Source organism: Xenopus tropicalis, chromosome 4 (assembly GCF_000004195.4).
Source record: "Xenopus tropicalis strain Nigerian chromosome 4, UCB_Xtro_10.0, whole genome shotgun sequence".
Lineage (NCBI taxonomy): Eukaryota > Metazoa > Chordata > Amphibia > Anura > Pipidae > Xenopus > Xenopus tropicalis.
The window spans coordinates 51,695,478-51,718,788 of record NC_030680.2 but is presented as its reverse complement, the minus strand read 5'-3'; the positions used below and the strand labels follow the sequence as shown (position 1 = coordinate 51,718,788).

At 38.4% G+C, this 23,311-nt stretch overlaps 1 protein-coding gene across 1 annotated transcript; it reads left to right on the top strand.

The window, feature by feature from the left end:
• Window positions 1-535: 535 nt before the first annotated feature.
• On the top strand, window positions 536-19,423 carry amfr (autocrine motility factor receptor). The gene is made up of 14 exons (NM_001017083.2): window positions 536-857; window positions 8,116-8,208; window positions 8,738-8,902; window positions 9,003-9,155; window positions 10,696-10,736; window positions 12,171-12,303; window positions 12,549-12,682; window positions 13,671-13,781; window positions 14,210-14,400; window positions 14,483-14,586; window positions 15,262-15,396; window positions 15,503-15,577; window positions 15,975-16,159; window positions 16,929-19,423. Exons 1-14 carry the CDS (start codon window positions 627-629, stop codon window positions 17,083-17,085), a joined length of 1,908 nt encoding a protein of 635 aa, NP_001017083.1. The 5' UTR covers window positions 536-626; the 3' UTR covers window positions 17,086-19,423.
• Window positions 19,424-23,311: the final 3,888 nt, after the last annotated feature.

Genomic DNA, 23,311 nt, shown 5'->3' with positions numbered 1-23,311 from the left:
CAACGTTCATGGCCAATCTCTATCCAAACAGATCAATACCTGGGCAAATTTGCTGATTCCTACTGTTCCAGTTCCATTTACCACTGATATCCGTTCATGTTTATCTGTATATTTCAAGACTGAAAGAAACAGACATTTGCAATTAATGGAAAGAAAGGGCTCAATGCTGAACCATTACAAAATACAAATTTCAGGGAAAGGCTAGACACATTTAAAACACAAGTAAAGGCCAAGCATACTGTCAGGGTACTGTTTCAGGGTACTCGTTATGTTGCTGAAAAGGCTTGTTTACCCTGTGCTAAACCTGATTCTAGAACAGGGATAACCAGGCTAGGGCTTGTCAGTGTGTAGATAAACTTCAACACTGCCAGCAGGCTACGTAGCTCTGCGCTGGGAGTTGCAGTTCCGGCAGCCACGGGTTGGATATGCCTGGCTTGTAGTCATGCGTCTGGCGGCCGGCAGGGGGCACAGACGTATAGAACACACACTAAGTAGGGCTGTAATGGCTACGGGCAAAGCCTACTAGACCACAGCGTCCAAATAGGGCCAGCAGCAAGCGGTGCGAGCTGCTCCCACCCGCGGCGGGCCCTCCCTTCGGTGTGACAGGCCCTTTGGACTAAGGCAAGATGCCGCTGTTATTCCTGGAGCGATTCCCCTGGCCCAGCCTGCGCACTTACACCGGCCTGAGCGGCCTGTTGCTGGGCCTCAGCCTGCTAAGCGCCTATCGGAGCCTGAGCGGGGAGGCGGCAGAACGGAGCATGCTGGAAGGAGAGGAAGCTGGGGCACAGCTGCCACCTGAGCCCGTGGACTTAGTTGAGCTGTTCCGGTACCTGGTCTCTGACAGTCTTGGGGTGTGGGTGAGTGTGGCACCCTGGGCACGGTTACGGCTGACATCTCTAGCTGATTTTAAAGTACAATTCCTGAAATTCACGTCAACCCATGGCATTAAACCATGACTGTTTCAGAGTTGTAAACTGGCATAAGGGAGAATCATTGTACAGGGTAACGCAGGGACATTTTTGCTGTCTCAGCAATTCAGCCATAGCTCCAGGCAACATCAGAGCAGCAAATAAATCTTCACCCCATATTTTTCACTTCCCTTCTGGAGGCTTTGTAGGCCACAGGGACATATAGCAGAACCCTGCAATTTCCCCGTAATAATAAAACAGTACCATGTACTTGATCCCAACTAAGATATAATTAGTCCTTATTGGAGCCAAAACAATCTCCTGCCCCCCATAAGTGAGTGTCAAATTCTCTTAAGGCCCTCATACACGGGCCGATAGAAGCTGCCGATATTGGTCCCTTGGACCGATTCGGCAGCTAATCGGCCTGTGTATGGGAAGAAACGAGCGGCCTGGCCGACCGATATCTGGCCTGAAATTGGGCAGATATCGATCGGCCAGGTTAGAAAATCCAGTCGGATCAGGGATCGCATCGGCTCGTTGATGCAGTCCCCGAACCGACTGCCCATGGCCGCAAATGTAATCCGATCGTTTGGCCCCAGGGCCAAATGATCGTATTATTTTTTTTTAAGCAACTTGCTACCCGATATCGCCCACCCGTAGGTGGGGATATCGGGTAAAGATCCGCTCGCTTGGCGACATTGCCAAGCGAGCGGATCTTATAGTGTATGGGGACCTTTAGACTCTTAGCAGTGTTATGTGTGTGGCATAAAGCATGTGCATATCTTCTGATTAAATAAGTCCATTGGCATAATTACTGGGGGGTGGGGGCACGGTTGCAAATTTCATGCCTAGGCATTTAGCTTACAGCCAAATAAGTCTTCTGTTGTACTTTACAGATGTGGGTCCCAAGTTACTAGGTATTAGACTAGGCTACATTTGCCCGTAAACTACAACCAGTAAAATGTTTGCTGTCATTATTTTTGATATGTATTTTTGATTAAACAATAATGGATTTTTTTTTTCCCCTCTAAAGGTGGCCATAACACAGGCCAATTGTAACTGCTGATATCAGTCCCTTAGACTGATTCGGCAGCTTATCGGGCCATGTAGGGGCAGCAACGACAGGCATGCCGACCGATATCTGACCTGAAATTGGGCAGATATCGATTGGGCAGGTTAAAAAATTTAGTCGCATCGGGGGCTGCATTGGCTCCTTGTTGCGTTCCCCTAACCGACTTCGCCGTCGTTACAACTCGATCGTTTTGCCCTAGGGCCTAAATTTGCCCGATTGCTTACCCATAGGTGGGGATATCGGGAGAAGATCCGCTCGCTTGTCGACCTTGCCAGGCGACCGGATCTTTACGTGTATGGCCACCTTTAATGGGAAATCCGTGAAATGCCCAAACTGATTTTTTATCACCCAAATAACTTTGGGTTAGTTGACATTTCTGTAGCTCTATTACAGTGACTTAGGCTTGTTTCACACTAGACATACGCAAGCAGTTTTGCGCCAAATTCCAGGCTGACACAATGGGGCCGATTTATTAAAACACGAGTTCGAATCCCGAAAAAAATCCAAAAGTTCGGATTGGATACGATAATTTCTGAAGATCGCAAATATCACGAAAATGCTTACGAAAAAATCTTATTAGTCATGATAATATCGTATTGGCGATCCGAAAGTCACAAAATTTTTGCACCGAACGTTTGTAAACAGCGGCAGAACCTTTCCAAATCAAGTTGTGCAAGCGGGAAAAAAACGGCAAAAATACGCTCAGAGCGTTCGTGTCTTAATAAATCTCCCCCAATGTCTCTGGGTGCAGCCAAAACAATTACATTTTTCAAGCACGTGGTGGATTCTTGATCCGTGTTTACCTGCAGGCCGAGAATCTGCCCGTGTGGCACTAGCCTTAAAGTAATTGCTGTGTGATTGCTGAGTCGGCACCAGAGCAAGCTTTGCACATGTTATGCAGGGTTATGTTCATGTATAATCTTTAAAGGAATAGTAACACCAAAAAAAAATGTTTTAAAGCAATTAAAATATTATGTACTGTTGCCCTGCACTGGCAAAACTGATCTGTTTACTTTAGAAACCTTAGTATAGTTTGTATAAATAAAGCTGCTGTGTAGGAATAGAGGCAATTGGAATAGAGCTAAATGGCACAGGTTAAATAGCAGATCTCAGTGGAACACCATTATATTCTATAGAGCTTATCTCTTATGCAACTTGCGCTTTTTCTCCTTTGAAAGGCTGTTCCTGTAGCTACATAGCAGCTTGTTTATAAAAACTATAGTAAGGTTTCTAAAACAAACACATCAACTTTACCAGTGCAGGGCACACAATACATTATATTTTGATTACTTTAAAATACAGGTGTGGGACCTGTAATCCAAAATGCTCGGGACCTGGGGTTTTCCGGATAAGGGACCTTTCCGTAATCTGAATCTCCATAACTTAAGTCTGCTAAACATAATTTAAATATTGAATAAACCCAATAGGCTTGTTTTGCCTCCAATAAGAATTAATTATATCTTAGTTGGGATCAAGTACAAGGTACTGTTTTATTATTTATTTATTATTACAGAGAAAAAGGAAATCATTTGTTTTTAATGGAGCCTATGGGAGATGGCATTTCCGTAATTCAGAACTTTCAGAATAACTGGTTTCCGGATAGGGGATCTCATACATGTACTTAAATATTTTGGTGTTACTGTTCCTTTAAAGGTTGCTGTACACTGCTATTGTTGGTGTAGTGCGTGTTCATAAAACGGGTTAAAACAATAACAAACTTCATTATACAAGGGTTCAGTGTATACACAACAGCTCACTTCTTGCATCTCAGTGTTATGACTGTATAATACAGAAAATGGTATACAGTGAAAATTCACCTTTGGGCAGAATGGTGATTAGTTTTGCTTCCTGGTAGTGCTGGTATCCTATGTTAGTTCTGTCACTGCTTGTGGGGCTTTTCTTGCACAGGAAGCAGGAACTGTTGTACAAACACATTTTATAGAAGAAACATTTTATTTGTGGATTAATGTTTCAAACCTCACTAGGGTCTGTCCAAAAAAACTGGTGTATGGTAAAATCCTATGAATGTCCACCCTATTGTGATCTTATATAGCTCATGCTTTTGGCAGCTAAGCAGATTCCAGTTGTGGGCAAAATAGTGAAACATCTCAACAGAAATATTAAATGCTGGGCATTTATTGCTTATCTGCTCTTGCATGCTTAATTGCATACCAGTAATAGACTTAGGGAGGTGACAGACGGGGAGATTAGTCACCACGCAACAAATCTTCGTTGCCACGGGCAACTAATCTCCCTGCAATGCCATCCCACCGGCAAGAATGTAAATCGCCGGAGGGATGGCATACGCATTGCTGTGATTTCCGCAAGTCGCCCAAAGTTTCCTCTAAAGGCAACTTTGGGCGACTTCCGGAAATCGCAGCGACGCATATGCCATCTCACCAGTGATTTACATTCTTGCCGGTGGGATGGCATTGCGGGCAGTGCCCGCGGCAACAAAGATTTGTTGCGGGGTGACTAATCTCCCCATCTGTCACTTCCCTAAATCGGTGGATGTATTATTACATATATATGTATATATATTTGCAGTGTCTAATAAATGCCTTTAACCATTTGTGCTGTAGAGTTTAAAGGAGACATATGTTAACATTAAGAATGTACAAATGCATTATACTCCTCTAAATATAGGATTATGCTTAAAAAAGTTGTTGACTGATGTATTGAGAAATTCCCCCAAAGTGCCACCCATCTGTACTACTTCCTGCTGGCTTAATTCTCTAGATGTGCAGGGGAGCAGGCGGCACTCCATATACTGGACTGTAGGATAGGAACCAATCTGCAACTAGGCTGACCTGATAGGGGACTGAAGTCTGTTTTTGCTTGTGTGACTGCAGAGCTGTGATTGGCTATCCCCCTTCTACTGTGCTTCTGGCAGGGACCCTTAGGACATGCCACTCATCATTTGCTCATCAAACACGAACAGAGACCTGATAGGATTTATAGGAACCTCCAATAAAGGGGCCATTTTTATAGATATTATTTATTTTTGGACAAAAGTGAAACCAGCACCATGTATTATTTATAATTGCCTAGAAGATTAGGGTTTTCTTCCATTTATCTAATATGTCTTCTTTAAATGTATTTTGTACAAACTAAATGAAAAAAATATTTCTTCATCTTCTAGTGAATATTGCCCCATAATAGGGCACCATCTGGCATGTTAAATTGCCAAGGCTTTTAAAGTAAAGAAAGTATTTTTTAATAAAATACAGGCATGGGACCTGCTATCCAGAATGCTTGGGCCCTGGGATTTTCCTGATAAAGAATATTTCTTTAATTTGGATCTCCTCTGCTAAAAATCATTTAAATATTGAATAAACCCAATAGGATTGTTTTGTCCCCAATAAGGATTAATTATATCTTAGTTGGGATCAAGTACATGGTACTGTTTTATTATGACAGAGAAAAGGGAAATCAATTAAAATTATTTGCTTCTAGTGGAGTCTATGGGAGACTGCCTTTCCATAATTCGGAAATTTCTGGATAACAGGTTTTCGGATAAGGGATCCCATACCTGTACTTCTGAAATAATGCAGAATTGTTGAAGTGCAGACATGTAGATAGCCCATGTATATTGTATCATTATTTATTATTAGTTTTATTTTCTCCCCATTTTAATTTGCAAGTGTATTGTAATATGGTTGGAGAAAGTGCTTGTGTGTTAAAATAAGATGCAGGGCTAGGGGAATTTCTGAGGGAGGATCATATCTGATCCACTTTTGGAGAATTAAGTATTGGTGTAATTCTCTGTAATATAACTGATGGTGCTGAGGCACAGTGGCTCTGGGTGCAGACACCGCTGAGATCATTTGTGAGCTGAGGTGCTGTTTCTTGGCTGCGCTTATATGCAGGCCTTGAAACATCCTGGTCTTGCATTAGCCTTAAGCTAAGATATTGTTTTGTACGATATTCAGTGCATGTATAGTGAATTGAGGCAACCAATACCGCAAAAGCATTGGATGTCGGTCGTCTCATCAATCGGACGAGGCGGCACCCGAGCAAAAACAAGCATTTAGGGATGAATTCCTATTATTTCTACCTCCATATCTGACGATTCAGCCCTGAATGCTAGTGGAGGGTATGAGCAATCACTGGAAAGATCATAATTATAATGTGTATGGCCACCTTTAGGCCTGTGTCACACAAGCCATTTTCTCTGCTGAAGTTAAGAGGCATATCATGTAAAAATTAAGAATGTACCAGTGAATTATTCTCCTCTAAAAATAGAAGGATTTTGCTTAAAAAAAAGTTGCGTTTTGAACTGATTCATTGAGAAATTCCCCCAAAACCCTACTAGTCCCACCCATCTGTTCCACTCCTTCTGGCTAAATTCTCTGGATGTGCAGGGGAGCTGGCGGCACACTGGACTGTAGGATAGGAGCCAGCAGCAGCTAGGCTAACCTGATAGGGAACTGAAGCCTGTCTTTGTTTGTATGGCTGCAGGGCTGTGATTGGTTACCCCCTCCTGCTGTGCTTCTGGCAGGGACCGTTAGGACACACCCATGCTTTATTTGAATCACTAACAGAGACCTGAGATCTTAGGGAGATATAGGGACGTCCAAAAAAGGGCCATTTTTGTAGACAGTATTCAATTTTAGCCCAAAGTGAAACCACCACCATATATTATTCATAATTGCCTACAAAATTAGGGCTTGTCTCCTTTAAATATACCTGTGGAGTAAATGCTGATTGTCTTCTACCCTGACTTTAGTGTGCACTGACAATGGGGCTCTTTTAAAAGCACTGGGCAAATTTTTGTCTGGCCAGTAACCCATAGCAACCAATCATTGATTAGTCTTTTCAGCTAGCTGTAGGGAGAACAGTGAAGGCAAATGTATAATGTTGTTGCCATGGGTTACTGTCCAGGTGCTGATTTGGCCAGTGTTTATAAATGACCCAGACTGGTACACTGACATGTTGGCTGGTGCCAACTAATCTGCGCTTTCACCCCCCTGGGGTATTTATGCCAGTTGACAAAACAATATGTGGTTTTAATGAGAAACACTTATGTCAGTGTGCACATATATAAAAACTGAATCTGCCTCATCAGGGCCATTCAGCCTGTCATTTACTTAAATAGTAATCCCCCTGATACGAGGCCTTAAGAAATATATTTTTTTCTGGGGCCAGTTCCTTAACATATAAGTATTTTTAACTGGAAAAAAGATTTCAAGATCTAGTACAAAAGTGAAATTGAACATTATTTGTAATATATTTCAGTGCATTTTCATTTCCTCATGTTACTGACCCTTTAAGTGTGTGTATGTGCCTATACATACATAAATTTAAATGGCTAGTTGACTTATAAATAAAGTAAGACTGGTTAAAATAGTAGCAAAAATCCTGTTTTAGTATGAAAATACTACATGGGACTACAAGACAGGTAAGTTAACTTTTGTACAGGTATAAGACTGCATGCATATTTACTGTAGCTTCTTTATGCATTTGTCTTTATTAAATGGGTAATTCACCTTTGAGTTACATTTTAGTATGAAGTGGAAAATACTATTCTGAGACAATTTGCAATTGGTTTTCATTTTTTTATTGTTTTTTTTTTTATTTCACTTTTTGCTCTCAAGCTCTTGAGTCAGCAGCTAACTGGTTGCTAGGGTCCAAATTACCTTAGCAACCAGAGAGTAGTTTGAATGAGAGATTAATATATGAATAGGAGAGGGTCTGAATAAAAAGAAGTAAAAAGTAACAATAAATCTGTAAGTAACAATCATTTTTTGGCTGCTGGGGTCAGTGACGTTCCTTTGAAAGCTGCAAAAGTCACAAGAAGAAGACAAATAATTAAAAAAAACTATAAAAAGACAAATTAAAAAGTTGCTTAGAATTGGCTGTTCTATAACATATTAAAAGTTAACTTAAAGGTGAACTACACCTTTAAGGATTTTTCCTTTATCACCCCTCCCATGTTAAGAAAAGTGTTTTCAGGTGATAATATCCTTTTATTTCTCTAGGGTTGTACACACATTATAAATTAGTATACCAGGGTACAGTTTCCAGTATTAACCAGTCTGCAATAAGATTTAAAGAGTCAATTACAAGTTGGATAATGGCAACTGCACTTGGATAATGGCACAGGATCCACATACAGTCTCTCTTTCTCTACAGGTTCTAGTGAACACAGTGTGTTGCCTTTTGATGCTGATTGCTAAACTGATCCAGCATGTGGTATTTGGTCCCCTCCGTGTTGGAGAGAGACAGGTAAAAAGGACTGTCTATGTTCCAGTTGGTGTTAAAGGAACAGTAACACCAAAAAATGAAAGTGTATAAAAGTAATAACAATATAATGTACTGTTGCCCTGCATTGCTACAACTGGTGTGTTTGCCTCAGAAAGACTACTATAGTTTATATAAGTAAGCTGCTGTGTAGCCATGGGGGCAGCCATTCAAAGGAGAAAAGGCACAGGTTACTTAGCCGATAACGGATAAACCCCCATTATATGGGGCTTATCTACTAATTATCTGCTATGTAACCTGTGCCTTTTCTCCTTTTTTCCAGCTTGAATGGCTGCCCCCATGGCTACACAGCAGCTTATTTATATAGTAGCTTTTCTGTAGCAAAAACACCAGTTTTTTGCAGAGCAACAGCACATTATATTTTAATTACTTTAAAACACTTACATTTTTTGATGTTACTGTTCCTTTAATAACCAACTTGTATGCTGTTTAATCCTACAAATTGCAGTCATCTTGACTTTGCACTCTTCTCTTGCCTTCTTTATTTTTGTAGCACTTGAAGGACAAGTTTTGGAACTTCATCTTTTATAAATTTATCTTCATCTTTGGGGTACTCAATGTCCAGACAGTAGAGGAAGTGGTCCTTTGGTTTTTGTGGTTTGCTGGATTGCTTTTTCTTCATCTCATGGTGCAGCTCTGTAAGGATCGGTTTGAATACGTACGTAGAATGGGAAAAAAATTAAACATTGCACTAAAAATTTAGCTCTGATTCTGCTGTGCATATATTTCTAAATGATTTTCTCCTTTCTTTCTTACAGTTATCTTTCTCCCCAACCACTCCAATGAGTTGCCATATGCGTGTCTTGGTTCTGCTGAATATTATGCTCTTGGCCTGTTGTGGTCTTGCTGTGCTGTGTGCAATTGCTGGATACACACATGGGATGCACACATTGGCTTTTATGGCTGCTGAGGTAAGAAAATACCAGATTGTTTCTCCCTGTGGTACATAAGCCTGCTCGCTGCTTTAATATACTCCACATTTAGATACCAAATTCTTAGTCTCCCTGTCTTAGTATACTGCTTTTGATTAATTTTTAAAAGGTATTTATACCCTATTATATAATTTAATGTAAAATTGCTCACTTCTCTTCTGGTCTCTGCTATTATCATGAAGGTGTAAAAAAGCTTATTTTACTGAAGTAGGATGTGTCCGTTGATGCTTAGCTTAGCTCCCCTTCTCTGTAATCAATGTGAATTTCAATGTGCTGAGATAAGCAGTTTTATATGTTATACATAGCGTTAATGTCTCCTTTTAATTTAAGTTATTACTTGAATAATTACCAATTAGCATTTAAGTTTGTCTGCATTTCTAACTTATATCCTGTTGTACTTTTTGTCAGACTATAGTTTGTCTTGTCTTGTTTTTAATGGTAGCAGGAATCTCTCAAAAGGAAAATAAAGCAACACAAGTCCTCAGAAAGGGTTCACTCCTTGAAATACAGTACCTTTTTAGAATTTAATAAAAGTGACTGCATTGCTGAATTTTCCATTTGAATGATTCCTTAAATACGGTAAGGTAAATCCAGTTTTTTTTTTTTTCTTTAAAATACCAGTATATATATATATATATATATATATATATATATATATATATATATATATATATATATATATATATATATATATATGAGAGTTTAAGTGCCTTTTTTTGATGTTGGTGTTCTCTGTGATTGGTTTTACTCAATCTTACAAACACATCAGATCAAATGGATCGTTTCTTTAGAATACAATGTTATTTAGTACGTAGCCAAAGAGATTAACAAGGGTCCAGTGGCATTAGTAGCACAGAAATAGAATTAAAACTTTTCTTATATAAATGGGACATTTGTTGCTAAGAAATAGTTTATTTTTAGGTGATGTCAACAATTCTGTAGGGAAGCACTGGCACAACACATTCAATAGAGTAAATTAAAGTGCAAATGTGCCAGTATTAATTTAATTACTATTTAATAATTTAATATTTTATTTCCTTAAAAGTGTGATTGCTCAAATCTCATGTAAGTGTAGGTGATCTAAATATCACACTCTGGCTAAATCACCTAATCACCAGATGCATAAATAGCAAGGCCAAACATCCATCTTTCATCAGGGACCTTCTGTCTATCTTATGTGGATACCCACTGAAAACAAAGTGCACCAAAATTGTGTAGTAACATTTTAATAAGAAATAAATATAAACCCAAATGGAATACTCACAGAGATTCATTCAAGCACTAAATAAAAATTCTTTAAAATCCTGGAAACTTCTGAGGTTCTCTACTTGTTTCATGTGGTATGTTACACATCCTCAGGAGGTATCACCTATTTTAGGTGATGGTTGGACAGGTACGCATTTTAACTGTAGAAATAATATTTTTATTTTATGCTGTTGCTGGACACTTAAGAGAATTGTGATCTAAAAGCTGCTGATTATCTGTGCACATTAAAAATGAATTACTTTTATTCCTGTAGTGCATGTTGGTGACAACAAGAACCACTCATGTTGTGCTACGGTAAGCCCTAAAACTATTATTGTGTTATTTTTTTTTATTTTTTTTTAAATGAAAGTATGTACAATAGTGTTAAAACCAAAACATATCAAATAAGTATATTATCTTACAGCAATAGCTCGTGCTTTTACTGCAAGAGTTGTTTTGTGCTAAAATGTAGCCTTTGATGTGATGTAGAAAAACTGTGTAACTGAAGTTGAGGTATTGCATTGTTGATCCAGGAGAGTTTTGCTTGCAGAGGTCTGTCTGTCACTGTTCCTTGTGCATCAGCCAGGGCGGCAGGCAGAGACCGGTGTTATGAATGCTGATGTTCTCCATCTGAGGCAGTAATGGTCTGCATGATCTGAGGGTCCTGTGAGCTGACGTGATCAAAATCACCTTGCCACTTGGAAGCCATACCCTCAGTCATGTGAACAAGAAACGTGCTGTTAGTAGCCGGCAGTTGTGAAACTATTTAGGATTGCTTAGGAATGTTGTAAAGCCTGTCTCCCATAGACTCCATTTTAATCAAATCATTTAGATTTTTAAAATTGATTTTGATTTCCTTTTTCTAATAATAAAACAGAAGCTTGTATTTGATCGCAACTAAGATATCATTAATCCTTATTGGATGCAAACAATCCTATTGGGTTTAATCAATCTTTTATTGATTTTTTTTTAGTAGACTTAAGATATGGAGATCCAAATTATGGAAAGATCCATTATCCGGAATACCCTTGATCCCAAGCATTCTGGATAACGGGTCCTATAGCTGTAATTCTAAACTGAGAAATTTAGGTAGCAGGTAAAGGTTTTTTGCAATATAAATGCAGAGTGGGACACACAAGACCCATACAAATATAAGTGTTGTGTGGTAGAAATGTTTAATGTGTGGGCAGAGGGTGGATAACATTGCAAGTTGCTGCAAGCCAGTTCAGGAAACCTATAATAAAATTTTATAGTGCCTGTCTCCCATGGGACACAAACATTATTGATGAATAAGATACTTTTTAATTTACTCAGAAAGCCCAGGTGCGTGTATATGTTTTGAGATTGATTTTAAATACATTTAAGGAAGATGATTTTTGGATTGCAGATGACCGTTTTATATAGTGCAAATAGATTTTATTGCGATGGAGAAGATTGGAGGTAGCGATTGGGGATATGAGAAATTAGGAGTTTTTTCAGATAATTAGGGCCTTAATTATAAGAAGGCAGATTTTAAAAAGAATCCATTTCCAATCCATTTAATTGGAAGCCAGTGCATGAAACAAAGTATAAGAGACACATTTATCAGGTGTTCTGGGCATGAGCATTTTTCTGTTTGATTTGCATTACAATAATTCTGTTTGACCTGTAAACTGAGGGCCATATTGTCTTCAACACTTGTACTTTTATCAGTGCCAATTTATACTAGCTAGGTAACTTTCTATTGTTTCATAATATGGGTTCTTGCAGCTATGTCATTCACCTTTGGGACCTAAACCACGAAGGAACATGGGAGGGCAAAGGGACTTATGTATACTACACAGATTTTGTGATGGAGCTCAGCCATCTGTCCATAGACCTAATGCATCATATTCACATGTTGGTATGTAATGCCATTTTTTACATTTTCTGTCTTTCCTGTCCTTTGCCTTTTAACTTTTCTTTCTCTCTTGTGCTGTATCTGTTTTGTTTTTTCCCTTTTCCCTTGTAGCCCTTTTCTACATTGTTTTTAACTCTTTACATCTCTTAATGTTCTGACTCTCTTCTCACCCTCTAGCTAGCTCCTAATCTTTATTTAAGCACTATGGATTTATCAAAATTTAACAACTTTTATTCGTGCTTTTTCAGCTTTTTGGTAATATCTGGCTGTCCATGGCAAGTCTTGTCATCTTCATGCAGCTCCGCCACCTCTTTCATGAATTTCAGCGCCGAATACGACGCCACAAAAACTACTTACGAGTTGTTGGAAACATGGAAGCTCAGTGAGTGTTCATGACTGAAGGTTCAGAGGTTAAGATAACAGCAGCTATGTTAAATGTTGCATGTGTGTCCCTTTTCAATGTTTGACTTGACATGATATAGAATGTGTGTGAGTATTGATATTGTGTTGTAAAATGTTAGTTTGAGGCCAGAGAATAGCTTATGTAGTATGTTTACATAGGAACACTAAGGCTTTTACAGCTCATGCATGTAATATAATGGGTCACAAAAGAGTGAATGCAAAGTAAAACATTGTGTGTATATTTGTATCTACTGTCTATTTAAAAAAAAAAACAAAAAACAAACAAACTAGACAATAACCCTTAACTGTCAGCTACGTAAAATGTATTGCTGGCAAAACATAGGCATGCCAGCAACATAGTTCTAAAAAAAAATATGATTTCAAAAGAAAATATATTTTGAACACATTGTCACTTTCTTTTTAAAGGGGACATTGTGCAATGAATTGTACTCCGCTAAATAGAAGGAATGTGCTTTAAAAAGTAGTGTTTTGGGCTGATTTATTGAAAGTTTCTCCAAAAATCCTACTAGTCCCACCCATCTGTTCCACTTCCTGCTGCTTCCTTTCCCAGGCTGTGCAGGGGGTATAGCAGCACTCGGCACACTGCACTGTAGGATAGAAACCACTCAGCAGTTAGACTGAACTGATAGGGAACTGAAGCCTGTCTTTGCTTGTGTGACTTCAGGGCTATGATTGGCTATGCCCCTCCTTTTGTGCTTCTGGCAAGGACTGTTAGGACCTCATTTGAAGCTCGGACAGGGACCTGAGAGGATCTAAAGGAAGCTCCAATAAAGGGGCTATTTTTACAGATAGTATTAATTTTTAGACCAAAGTGAAACCAGTGCCATATATTATTCATAACTGCCTACAAGATTAGAGTTTTTTCTTTTATGCTTTAATGTATGTGAATGTCTATTGTAAGACGATACAAGTAGAAGGAATGCTGCTATATATTTTTTGTCTTGAAGTTTTGCTGTAGCAACTCCTGAGGAACTTGAAGCTAACAGCGATGACTGCGCTATCTGCTGGGATTCAATGCAGTCTGCTCGGAAGCTTCCCTGCGGTCATCTTTTCCACAAGTAGGTAACTGTGGGTGATATCTGCTTTAACCAAAAATTTAGAAGTGTGGACAGAGGATGCAACTGGCAATAGACATATGCAGAAAATGTTAGTGTTAAAATGTAATTCTTCAAATCCTATGGGCATATTTTTGTAGTTTAAAATAATTTTGGTACTAATAGTTTACTGTATATGTAGTGTATACAGTTGTGAACGTGCACTGTTATTTTACAGTGGACCAGAGCTGGTGTAATCAGTAAGGCAGAGGAGAATTTCCTGAATAAAGAGCAGAGTGAAATGTGCCTCTTTTTAAAGAGTACTACTAAATGTGGGGTTAAAAAAGATCTTTAAATAAGATTTTCTTGCTGGCAGAACCAAATAAACCACAGCAGAAGTGTGAGGCAGAATTTTAAAACTGACTGTGTATCCTACTTACTTTTTGTCTTAGCTCATGCCTCCGATCCTGGCTGGAGCAGGACACGTCATGCCCAACTTGCAGGATGTCCCTTAACATGGCTGATGGCACAAGAACTCGTGTAGAACAGCAGAGGGAAAATCAAGATCAGAATGCGGTACCACTGGCAGTTACAGAAGGACGGCCACGTCTCAACCATCATAATCACTTTTTCCATTTTGATGGTAAGAAGTAGCCTGATTTTAAGGTAGACAGAAATCGGTGGGAGTTGATTGAATTTAAGCCTATATCTTGATTTTTCTTTAGGTTCTCGATTTGCTAGTTGGTTGCCTAGCTTCTCAGTGGAAGTAATGCATACAACCAACATCCTTGGCCTTGCACAAGCAAGCAACTCTCAGCTGAATGCTATGGTAAGTAGTTGACAGTGACTAGCTCCTGTAAGGTTACTAATGTACCATATAATTAATCAGAGCATTAAAGGAGAAGGAAAGGCATTTTGGCATTTTATTGTCAATAGATTAGTCACAATAGTGCAAGCAAGAATGCTAAATTTCTTCTTTAGAATAAATACCTGAGTAAACAGCCATTTTAGCTTGGTCTCAGTAGCATTTGTGCTGCAGCTCTGTATGCTGGTAGCTCAGATAACACATCACAGTTAGGAGGGGGATAGAGAGATGATAGGAGGGGAGGAGATGAAGGGATAGAGGAGCAAACTGAGCTGGCTTGTGCCATGCCCTCAAGGATTATTCTGAGAGAAGGAAGTCCGACACATAAGATCATGTATACAGGATAAAAAAAAGATCTGGTAGTTTTTTTTTCCGCTGAGCAGCAATTCTGTAAGTGTGTATGGCCATATTTACATAGACCTTTCTGATAAAGCTTACTTCATTTTTACCCTTCCTTCTCCTTTAACAGTATTGGTCATTACATTTTAGTGTGGTTGATGTTGACTATAACATAAACTTACTGCACATATAGCTGTTTGTTACAGTGTTATAAAAATGATAATTCTACTTTTTTTTTTTTTTTGCTTGTGATCTGTAATATCAATGTACTGGATATCTGTCTTACATCTACTTCTTTAGGCCCGGCAGGTTCTAGATATGTTCCCACAAGTTCCGTATCATTTGGTTTTGCAAGATCTGCAGCTTACGCGTTCTGTTGAAATTACCACTGATAATATATTGGAAGGACGTATTCAAGTTCCTTTTCCCACACAGGTTAGGCAACAGTAGTTACTGTCTTTGAAATTACATTGAAAGTGATTACCTTTAATTAAATCAACCTAATCCCACATTTTAAAATAGTTTATATTTTCTCCTGCAGCACCAAGACGATGTCAGATCTGCAACAGAAACATCTGAAGTCAGTGCACAAGAAGAAAGCAGTACTGCCACACAGGTAAGTAAGTTAGATGGCTAAAAGGGACTTGGCACAAAGTCCAGGTCATATATTTTAGAGATGGAAATGCTCCCTTCTTTATGGGACCGCTATGCCACCCATGTACATAAAAAAGGTGGTGTCATGGTCTTCAACATCTATATGTCTCTATATGTATACGTCTCCTTTTTAAAATGTTGGAAAGGTAACAATTCTTTGTATAATGAACATTTTAATGTTCCCCTGTATTTTTAACTGAGATGTGATTATGTCATCGGAACAACCATTCAATGTCCAAAGTATAAAAAAATTACTTTACCATGCAAAAAGCAATGTTGTGTGCTCTGTCCATGTTTTTTTCAATATTGTCAGAACAACAAAGAACATCAATGCCTCTGTTATTTTACATCTTACACAGACTGAGCGTGTAAATTTGGATTTGAGCCCAGGTCTTGAGGAATATGAGGATTTCAGCGTAATCGAGGCTCAAGTGAGTGATGTCGAAGAATTTGAGGCCAGAGGCAGCAGATTCTCCAAATCTGCAGAAGAGAGGCAACGGATGCTTGTCCAGAGGAAAGAAGATATGGTTCAACTTGCACGGAGGTAGGAGATATGAGTGAACTATTAATAAAGGGATCTTCAGTGAGTAAAATGATGTAGGATAAATACATTACAGGAAAGCAAGATTCAAGTCAAGCTGTTGTAATTATATATATATAATTAGTTAACTGACTTCAGTAAGGTGACTTTAAATCTCAGATGCTATTTTGCCTGTCACTACAACATCTTTTAAAAAGATTTCTACATCTTCACTCTTTTTACTATTTTTTTTTTTATTTTTAAGTTTTTCTATGCATAAAGCAGTCTGACCCTCACTGTTGAGAAATCTATCTTATGCCTCTTTAATCTTTTCTTCTCCAATTTAAATAATGGCAGTTTAGCCATCCTGTCTTTATAACACAGATGCTATGAGTGAGTTTTGGGCCTGCTGTGGATAAGGGAGAAATACCTCTCCTCTCAGTCTTTTAGTGATGGGTGATTTAAGCCTCGTGCTTTAAGACAGATAAGACTGAGATACCTGTTTGCATGCTTGAGATGTAAATGAAATGCCGGAAAATGGTAGATGTGCAATTAGTGGGAGTTAGGGAGTGAGCACAATTGGGGGTCACCAATGGGCTGCTGTAAAAAAAACCCTGTTTAGGTGAAAAGATGTGATCAGATTCTTCAGTTCAGGTCAATAATTGGGCAACTTTGATACTAACTTTGAAGATCTATATCATCAGGGCTGGTTATAGTATAAACACCATACTTCATTGTAGAGAGATATTTCAATGCTTTATAAGATAAACTAATATTTATGTTCTCCTCTTAGACGTTTTTTAAACAGGACTTCAGAGGAAGACAATCCTGACTGTTCATCAGAGAGGGGTTCACACACAGACAGTTCTTCAGATTCAACGACTGTGCGGAGGCGCATGCTGGCTGCAGCGGCAGAAAGAAGAATTCAGATGCAACAGTCCCCACAGTAATCCCAGTGTGCATGGACACAACCTAACCTTGAGCCTTGTACAATGGATGCACACATTGACACTTTCTTACTTTGCTCCTTGTTCATGAGCTGTACCAGCTCACAGAGAGAATTTAATCTTTTATAATCTTATTTTTTTGCAATATGTTTAGAATAAGCAAAGCCATTTCTTGGTTCTAAAGGCAAGTTTGCGCATGTGATCCTGGATCATTCTAACTCTTCTCTGATTGGCATCCTAATGAGGAGGAACCGTCAGTATTTTAAGCAGAGTAGGTGCCAGAATATTAAAGTAACATAGGGTTTTTTTTTTTTTACAATGATATTGACTAACTAACATAAATGTTCAGAGAAATGGAACTGGATGAACAACATTAAATGATCTACACCAGGTAGTTGGAATCTGTTTATATTACTTTAATAGTTTTCAGATGTCAGATCAATTTTTATCAAATTTCTGTTGTCATAAAACAATTGCATGAATACTGTGTTGCTTTATCTAGAGTGCTTCAAGAAGGTTTGGTGATAATACTTATTTTTTAGATGTTATGCCAAATGAAAGTGATTTGGAAGCGTTAAACTGTTCTGTAAGATATTTAATGGGGATGTTCACTTACACAGCACTGTAGCTTAATAGGTATGGTCTGTACAACATCTGCAGACTGTAAAACAAAGTAAAATCTGGCCACCAAAATATCATGATTTACATTACCTAAAAGATCAGTTTCCTGCCAAAGCAGGAGGAGCTTCCCATTAGATCTCTTAAAAAATTTTCCTCTAAAATGTATAAGTGGGGCACATGCAAAAGTGCTTCTGTCATACTGGGCATAATGTGCCAATCTACTTCTGTCAAGTTTAGGTAGAATTGTTAACCCCATATGTGAGGAAAAATAACTGACTGAAATGCTACCTGTGCAGGTGGTTATTACACTTGCAGCGCATATTTCTTAAAATATAGATCTATATGAGAAATATATATCATGAGAATAACAAAATAACATTTTCAAGGTGAACTTCCTTTTCAGTACTTAAATATAATAGTTAATTTAAAAATATTAGCTTTAACTATAAAACCGGACAATAGTTGGTAAGGTTTTAGTCTGGTGAATGAAGGGTGCAGGTTTGCAGTAAAAAGTGGAAGTGTAATAGAACTGAGATAAGAAAATTTATTGGGGCTTTTCTAATGGGCTGTGTTATAAAAACCAACCATTAACCGTGGTTCATGGTTCTTGTGTGCAGTGTGTTAGCTGGGAAACTTAGAATTATCCAGAAATCATGCAGGTCTTTTTAGGATTCTGGTGTTACAAGGATTTAAGAAGGCCACTCTTACCTCACCGTAAGTTTTGCTTAGTACAGGAAAATATCATGTACCCGGTTTCATGGTATTTCTATTAGGGAGTTGCAAAACCTTTATAAAAAATAATTAACAATGTTCAGTATTTCCAACATTAAAATAAAGTTGTCTAGTTTATCTCCAATAGAATCCTCAGATACTGCAATGTCTCATGTCCCAGTGAGATTAGGACATCAAATTCACACCTGTCCCAACTGCACGCACTGTTTTTATTTAATAACCTAGTATGGAACTTGCTGCTGGCACCTTCTCTGTACTTATATACAGTCATTTATCACTGTTTGGTAAATAACTGATATGCCGCAATTACTTGATATTTATCCCTTGGTTTATCTAGTTATTTACACAATACATCATTACAAATAACTATTAGATACTTATGTGGGTGTTTAACACCTTTGAGTGCTGGCCACGTGGGCCATAACAGGTGCCGTGTTTTGTAGAACAATTTGCTTTTTCCATTAGGGGAAATAGGAACTGGAAGCAAAGCGATTACAAGCTGGTTCTTCATTGTCAATACCGTAGAAAATATGAATTACAGTGCTTAATTGTTAGGGACTAACTTGTGTAGGGCACTAGGCTGCTTTTGATGTTGATTCTGTTGGAGATGGCCACTACAAAGAAAGAATCTAAAAAATGATAAAGATAGTAGCTTCTCATTCTGGTTTTTCTTTCCTGGCTGCCTGTTACACACACAATGTCTAAAAGAAAGGTACACGTGCATGTGTGGATTCATAGACAATGCATTTATTTTCTGCAGTGTTACGCAAACAAGCCAAACTTCTTTTGCTTTGTTACATGAAAACTTGCACCTTGTTTCAAGAGGCGCATCAGTATATTTCTACCCAATACGTAACTTCGTTTAGAAGGTCTGTAAAGTGTCATTCAGAAAACATTTTTCATGCTACTGCCAGCACGGAATCATTTTGCCTTGTGATTTGGGCTACTGCTTTTGTTTTTTATTTAAAATAAAATTTGGATCAGTGTTAATTTATGGTTTCTGTAGTGGCTTTACTGCAGTAATTATTCACAATTGAAACTGTTAAATAAGGGGAGCCAGAGTGAATAGTAAGCTGTGACTCTCTTTTTACTACATTTCATGGAGAACAACATTGAATATTCATATTATTTAAAAATTCACATAGAATTCTATTAGCCATTTGATTGTGGCATTACATTCCAGACTGAAGCGAGCTATTGCTATTACTTCAGTCTTGCTGGAAAGTGTAAATCAGTGGGGTCAATTGTAGGGCAAGTAGACTTGTACCAGCACATGCTTGAAACTATTTTCTGTTGGGTGCAATTATGGTTACGAATGAGCGAATTTTTCGCCAAGCATCAATTCGCCACAAAATTCCGCTCTTCACCATTGCCAAATTTTTCCCCAAAACTGCTGCTTAAATTCAGTGTAACCCAAAAATTGACGAGGGAGAAAAAAGTCGCATCTGCACCAAAAAAAGTCTTTTTTGCCATTTCGTTTGCAAATTTTTCGGGGGAGCAAAATGAGACAGATGACTGATTTGGAGTATGTCTAGAAAATACAACATTACAATGCTCTAAATTGGTACTGTTAATTTGAGTTATATACACAAATTAAATGTATTTTCTCCTGCCTTATATACTACTCTCAAATGGTCATAGTTTGATAGTGTGAACAAGCTAAGATGAAGATTATGATAAAATTGGCAAAAGTCAATGTCTGATATCTTTAGAAGAGAGAAATTCAAAATTAATTAGTTGTGATTGAAATAAGAATGCACAAGAATATGTACAGCTGCTACCAAACTGCACTTATGAAATGCAGACTCCAGATAGAATATGGAACGGATATGTAAAAACACATAGTCATAATAGAAAGGGTCTTAGGGGTCTTGATCTACGTAGAAATAATAATGTGTGTTTGTGTGTGTGTGTGTGTGTGTATGTGTATAAACACATATATATATATATATATATATATATATATATATAGCCGCAGGTTTTATCCTATGTTTAAAAGTATTACAGTAGAACCCCTTTTTGATACCCCTCTATTTTATATTTTCCCAGAACTTATGCAGTTTTTTCCCCACACAAGCAAGCTGCTTTTTTTTGTCCTGTATTTTTCACACAGTTGAGTTCTGACACGGTCAAACATAAAACACAGAAGACATAAAATTGGGGTTTTAATGTATGTCCAGTATAAGAAAAACCTTTGCTTTCTGATTAAAAAGCTTTTTTAAACTTACAGATAAAGTAATAACACTAAAGTTGCCAAATTGTGGGGATGGGCCAAGGTGTGGGATAGGGTTCCTGCCAATAGGTCTGTTGGGGTGAAATTTGGGGCGAATGCTTAAAAGATCACCTAGATAATTTTTGAAGTCCAACCTGAAGGACAGTGTGGAGTGAATTCATTTTTGTTGATATAGAATTACAGCAGTAATATCTGAAAACATTTTAGGGGTAATTTACCAAATCCGTAGGCAAATGTGCAAGAGCTTCCTGTAACTGTTCATTAATTGCAGCATTTTTTTTGCACTTTTCACACTGCATGGGGTACTGTAAATTAAACCTTTTATCCACCAAGCAGAACCCTGGAGGATTGTTTTGCCACCAATACTGATTCATGAAACTTAGTTGCCATCAAGTACAAAGTACTGTATTATTATTACAGAGAAAAGAGAAATTTTTTTTCTAACTAGAATTATTTGTTTAAAATGGGGTTGGAGAAGGACTTCTGTATTTTAGGGGTTTCTGAATAAGGAATCCCATACCTCTACAAGAATTCCTAAGTAATCAGATGAAATATGGACCAACAGTCTCTGTTTGGAGGTCATTTTCTTTCTTACCTTTTTTAAAAACATGTTTTATTGATGATCATTTTTTTTGTATGTGTGAATATAGTGTTCACACCCTTAATGCACCCCTCCTTAAAGGAGATGTAAATGTTAAAAAAAACAAATCATATATTTAGCCTTAGACTACTATTCTCTACACTTTACACTACCTTCATTTTTAATATTTAAGACTGTCTTAATCCACCGTGTCCAGCACTTCCCCCTGGTGTTTTGCAGTCACATGTGCCATGTTTGAAAGTTCTTCAGGAGGAGAAGCCCCCACCCTCCTGGGAAAAAAAAAGCCTGCTCATCCACAGGCTGGCTCCTGCTGCCTCCAGGCATGCGCAGAAGGGCTCTCCACTTGGACAGTCTTGTCGGAGTAGTGAGAGACCTGAACAGGAAGAGGGGGGGCAGAGCTTCACGCTGAACAAGGAAGGAGAGGACTCCAGTAGCTTGTAACTCAGCAACCAGGTCAGAAAGAACAGAGGGACAAATTCTGGGAAGCTGTTTAGAGTAATTTTAATAATAGAAAAAAAAGGTTTACTTATTCTTTAATATTTAAAATAGCTTTGGATGAACACTAGTAAACTCATTCCCACCCTCCAAGCAAGAAAGTGTTATAGTATTGCTCAACCTGCAGCCCTTTAGCAATTCCCAGCACCCCCTGACAGGTAGTTCAAGAAAATCCGAAGGACAAACAAAATAAGCCTTTTATTTGTGCTTTCTTAAAGGACAAGGAAAACTACTGTTTAAAGGAGAAGGAAAGGCTAAGTCACTTGGGGGTGCCAAAATGTTAGGCACCCCCAAGTGACTTAGATCGCTTACCTTGTACCCCGGGCTGGTGCCCCTGTACGGAGAAAACAGCACCAGCCCAGGGTACCTGTAGAAAGAGCTTCCTCCTTACTTTTTTCTTCTGCCGGCGAAATCCGTGGGCCGGCGCATGCGCAGTAGAGTGAAAAGCCGACTTTCTTGTTTAAGTTCGGCTTTTCACTCTACTGCGCGTGCGCGTGCAAGCGAAAAGGAAGGAGGAAACGCTCGCTGATACCCCAGGCTGGTGCTGTTCTCTCCGTACAGGGGCACCAGCCCGGGGTAAAAGGTAAGCGATCTAAGTCACTTGGGGGTGCCTAACATTTTGGCACCCCCAAGTGACTTAGCCTTTCCTTCTTCTTTAAAGGAACAGTAACACCAAAAAATGAAAGTGTATAAAAGTAACTAAAATATAATGTGCTGCTGCCCTGCACTGGTAAAAGTTGTGTGTTTACTTCAGAAAGACTACTATAATTTATATAGATAAGCTGCTATGTAGCCATGGAGGCAGCCATTCAAAGGAGAACAGGCACATAGCAGATAACAGATAAAACACTATTGTATTCTACAGAACTTATCTGTTATCTGCTATGTAACCTGTGCCTTTTCTCCTTTTTTTCCAGCTTGAATGGCTGCCCCCGGGACTACACAGCAGCTTATTATATAAATTATAGTAGTGTTACTGTAGCAAACACACCAGTTTTACCAGTGCAGGGCAACAGTACATTATATTTGTATTACTTTAAAGCTCTTTCATTTTTTGGTGTTACTGTTCCTTTAAGCAATTAACAATAGCATACCTACACCTTTGCCTCTCCTTAGTCGCTAACCTATTAACCTCCTTAGTCGCTAAGCCCAACCTATAGAACGGAGGTCAATACATGTAAACATACCCCTTACTGGGGTATCAAAAATTATGTGGTTACAGTCACTTGACCACAAACATATTAGGTAAAACAGATTTGTTTATTTGTATACATTAAAACAGCAAAATTTGATATTTCGGTTCCCCTCAGTGCCAGATGTTTTGTAAACATTCTGTGCTCTCTCAATTTAGGGGCTTTTACTGGGGGGGGGTTAAGTTTAGGTAGGCAAACTATATATTGTTTTTTTTCAGGAGAACCTGAGCTTTCCAAATCTGCATGAGTTTTTATGTATTTCCACTTCTGGAACAAGATTTAGAGCTTGAAATACAAAAAAAAAAAAGAAAAAATGCTATTTTTCATGATATAGGGATTTATACCAGAAACATA

Coding starts and splice junctions, on each gene's coding strand:
- amfr (NM_001017083.2), top strand. CDS start 627: ATGCCGCTGTTATTCCTGGAGCGATTCCCCTGGCCCAGCCTGCGCACT. Junction 8,903..9,002: donor GTAAGGATCGGTTTGAATAC/GTACGTAGAATG, acceptor TCTTTCTTACAG/TTATCTTTCTCCCCAACCAC. Junction 14,587..15,261: donor ACTCTCAGCTGAATGCTATG/GTAAGTAGTTGA, acceptor CTACTTCTTTAG/GCCCGGCAGGTTCTAGATAT.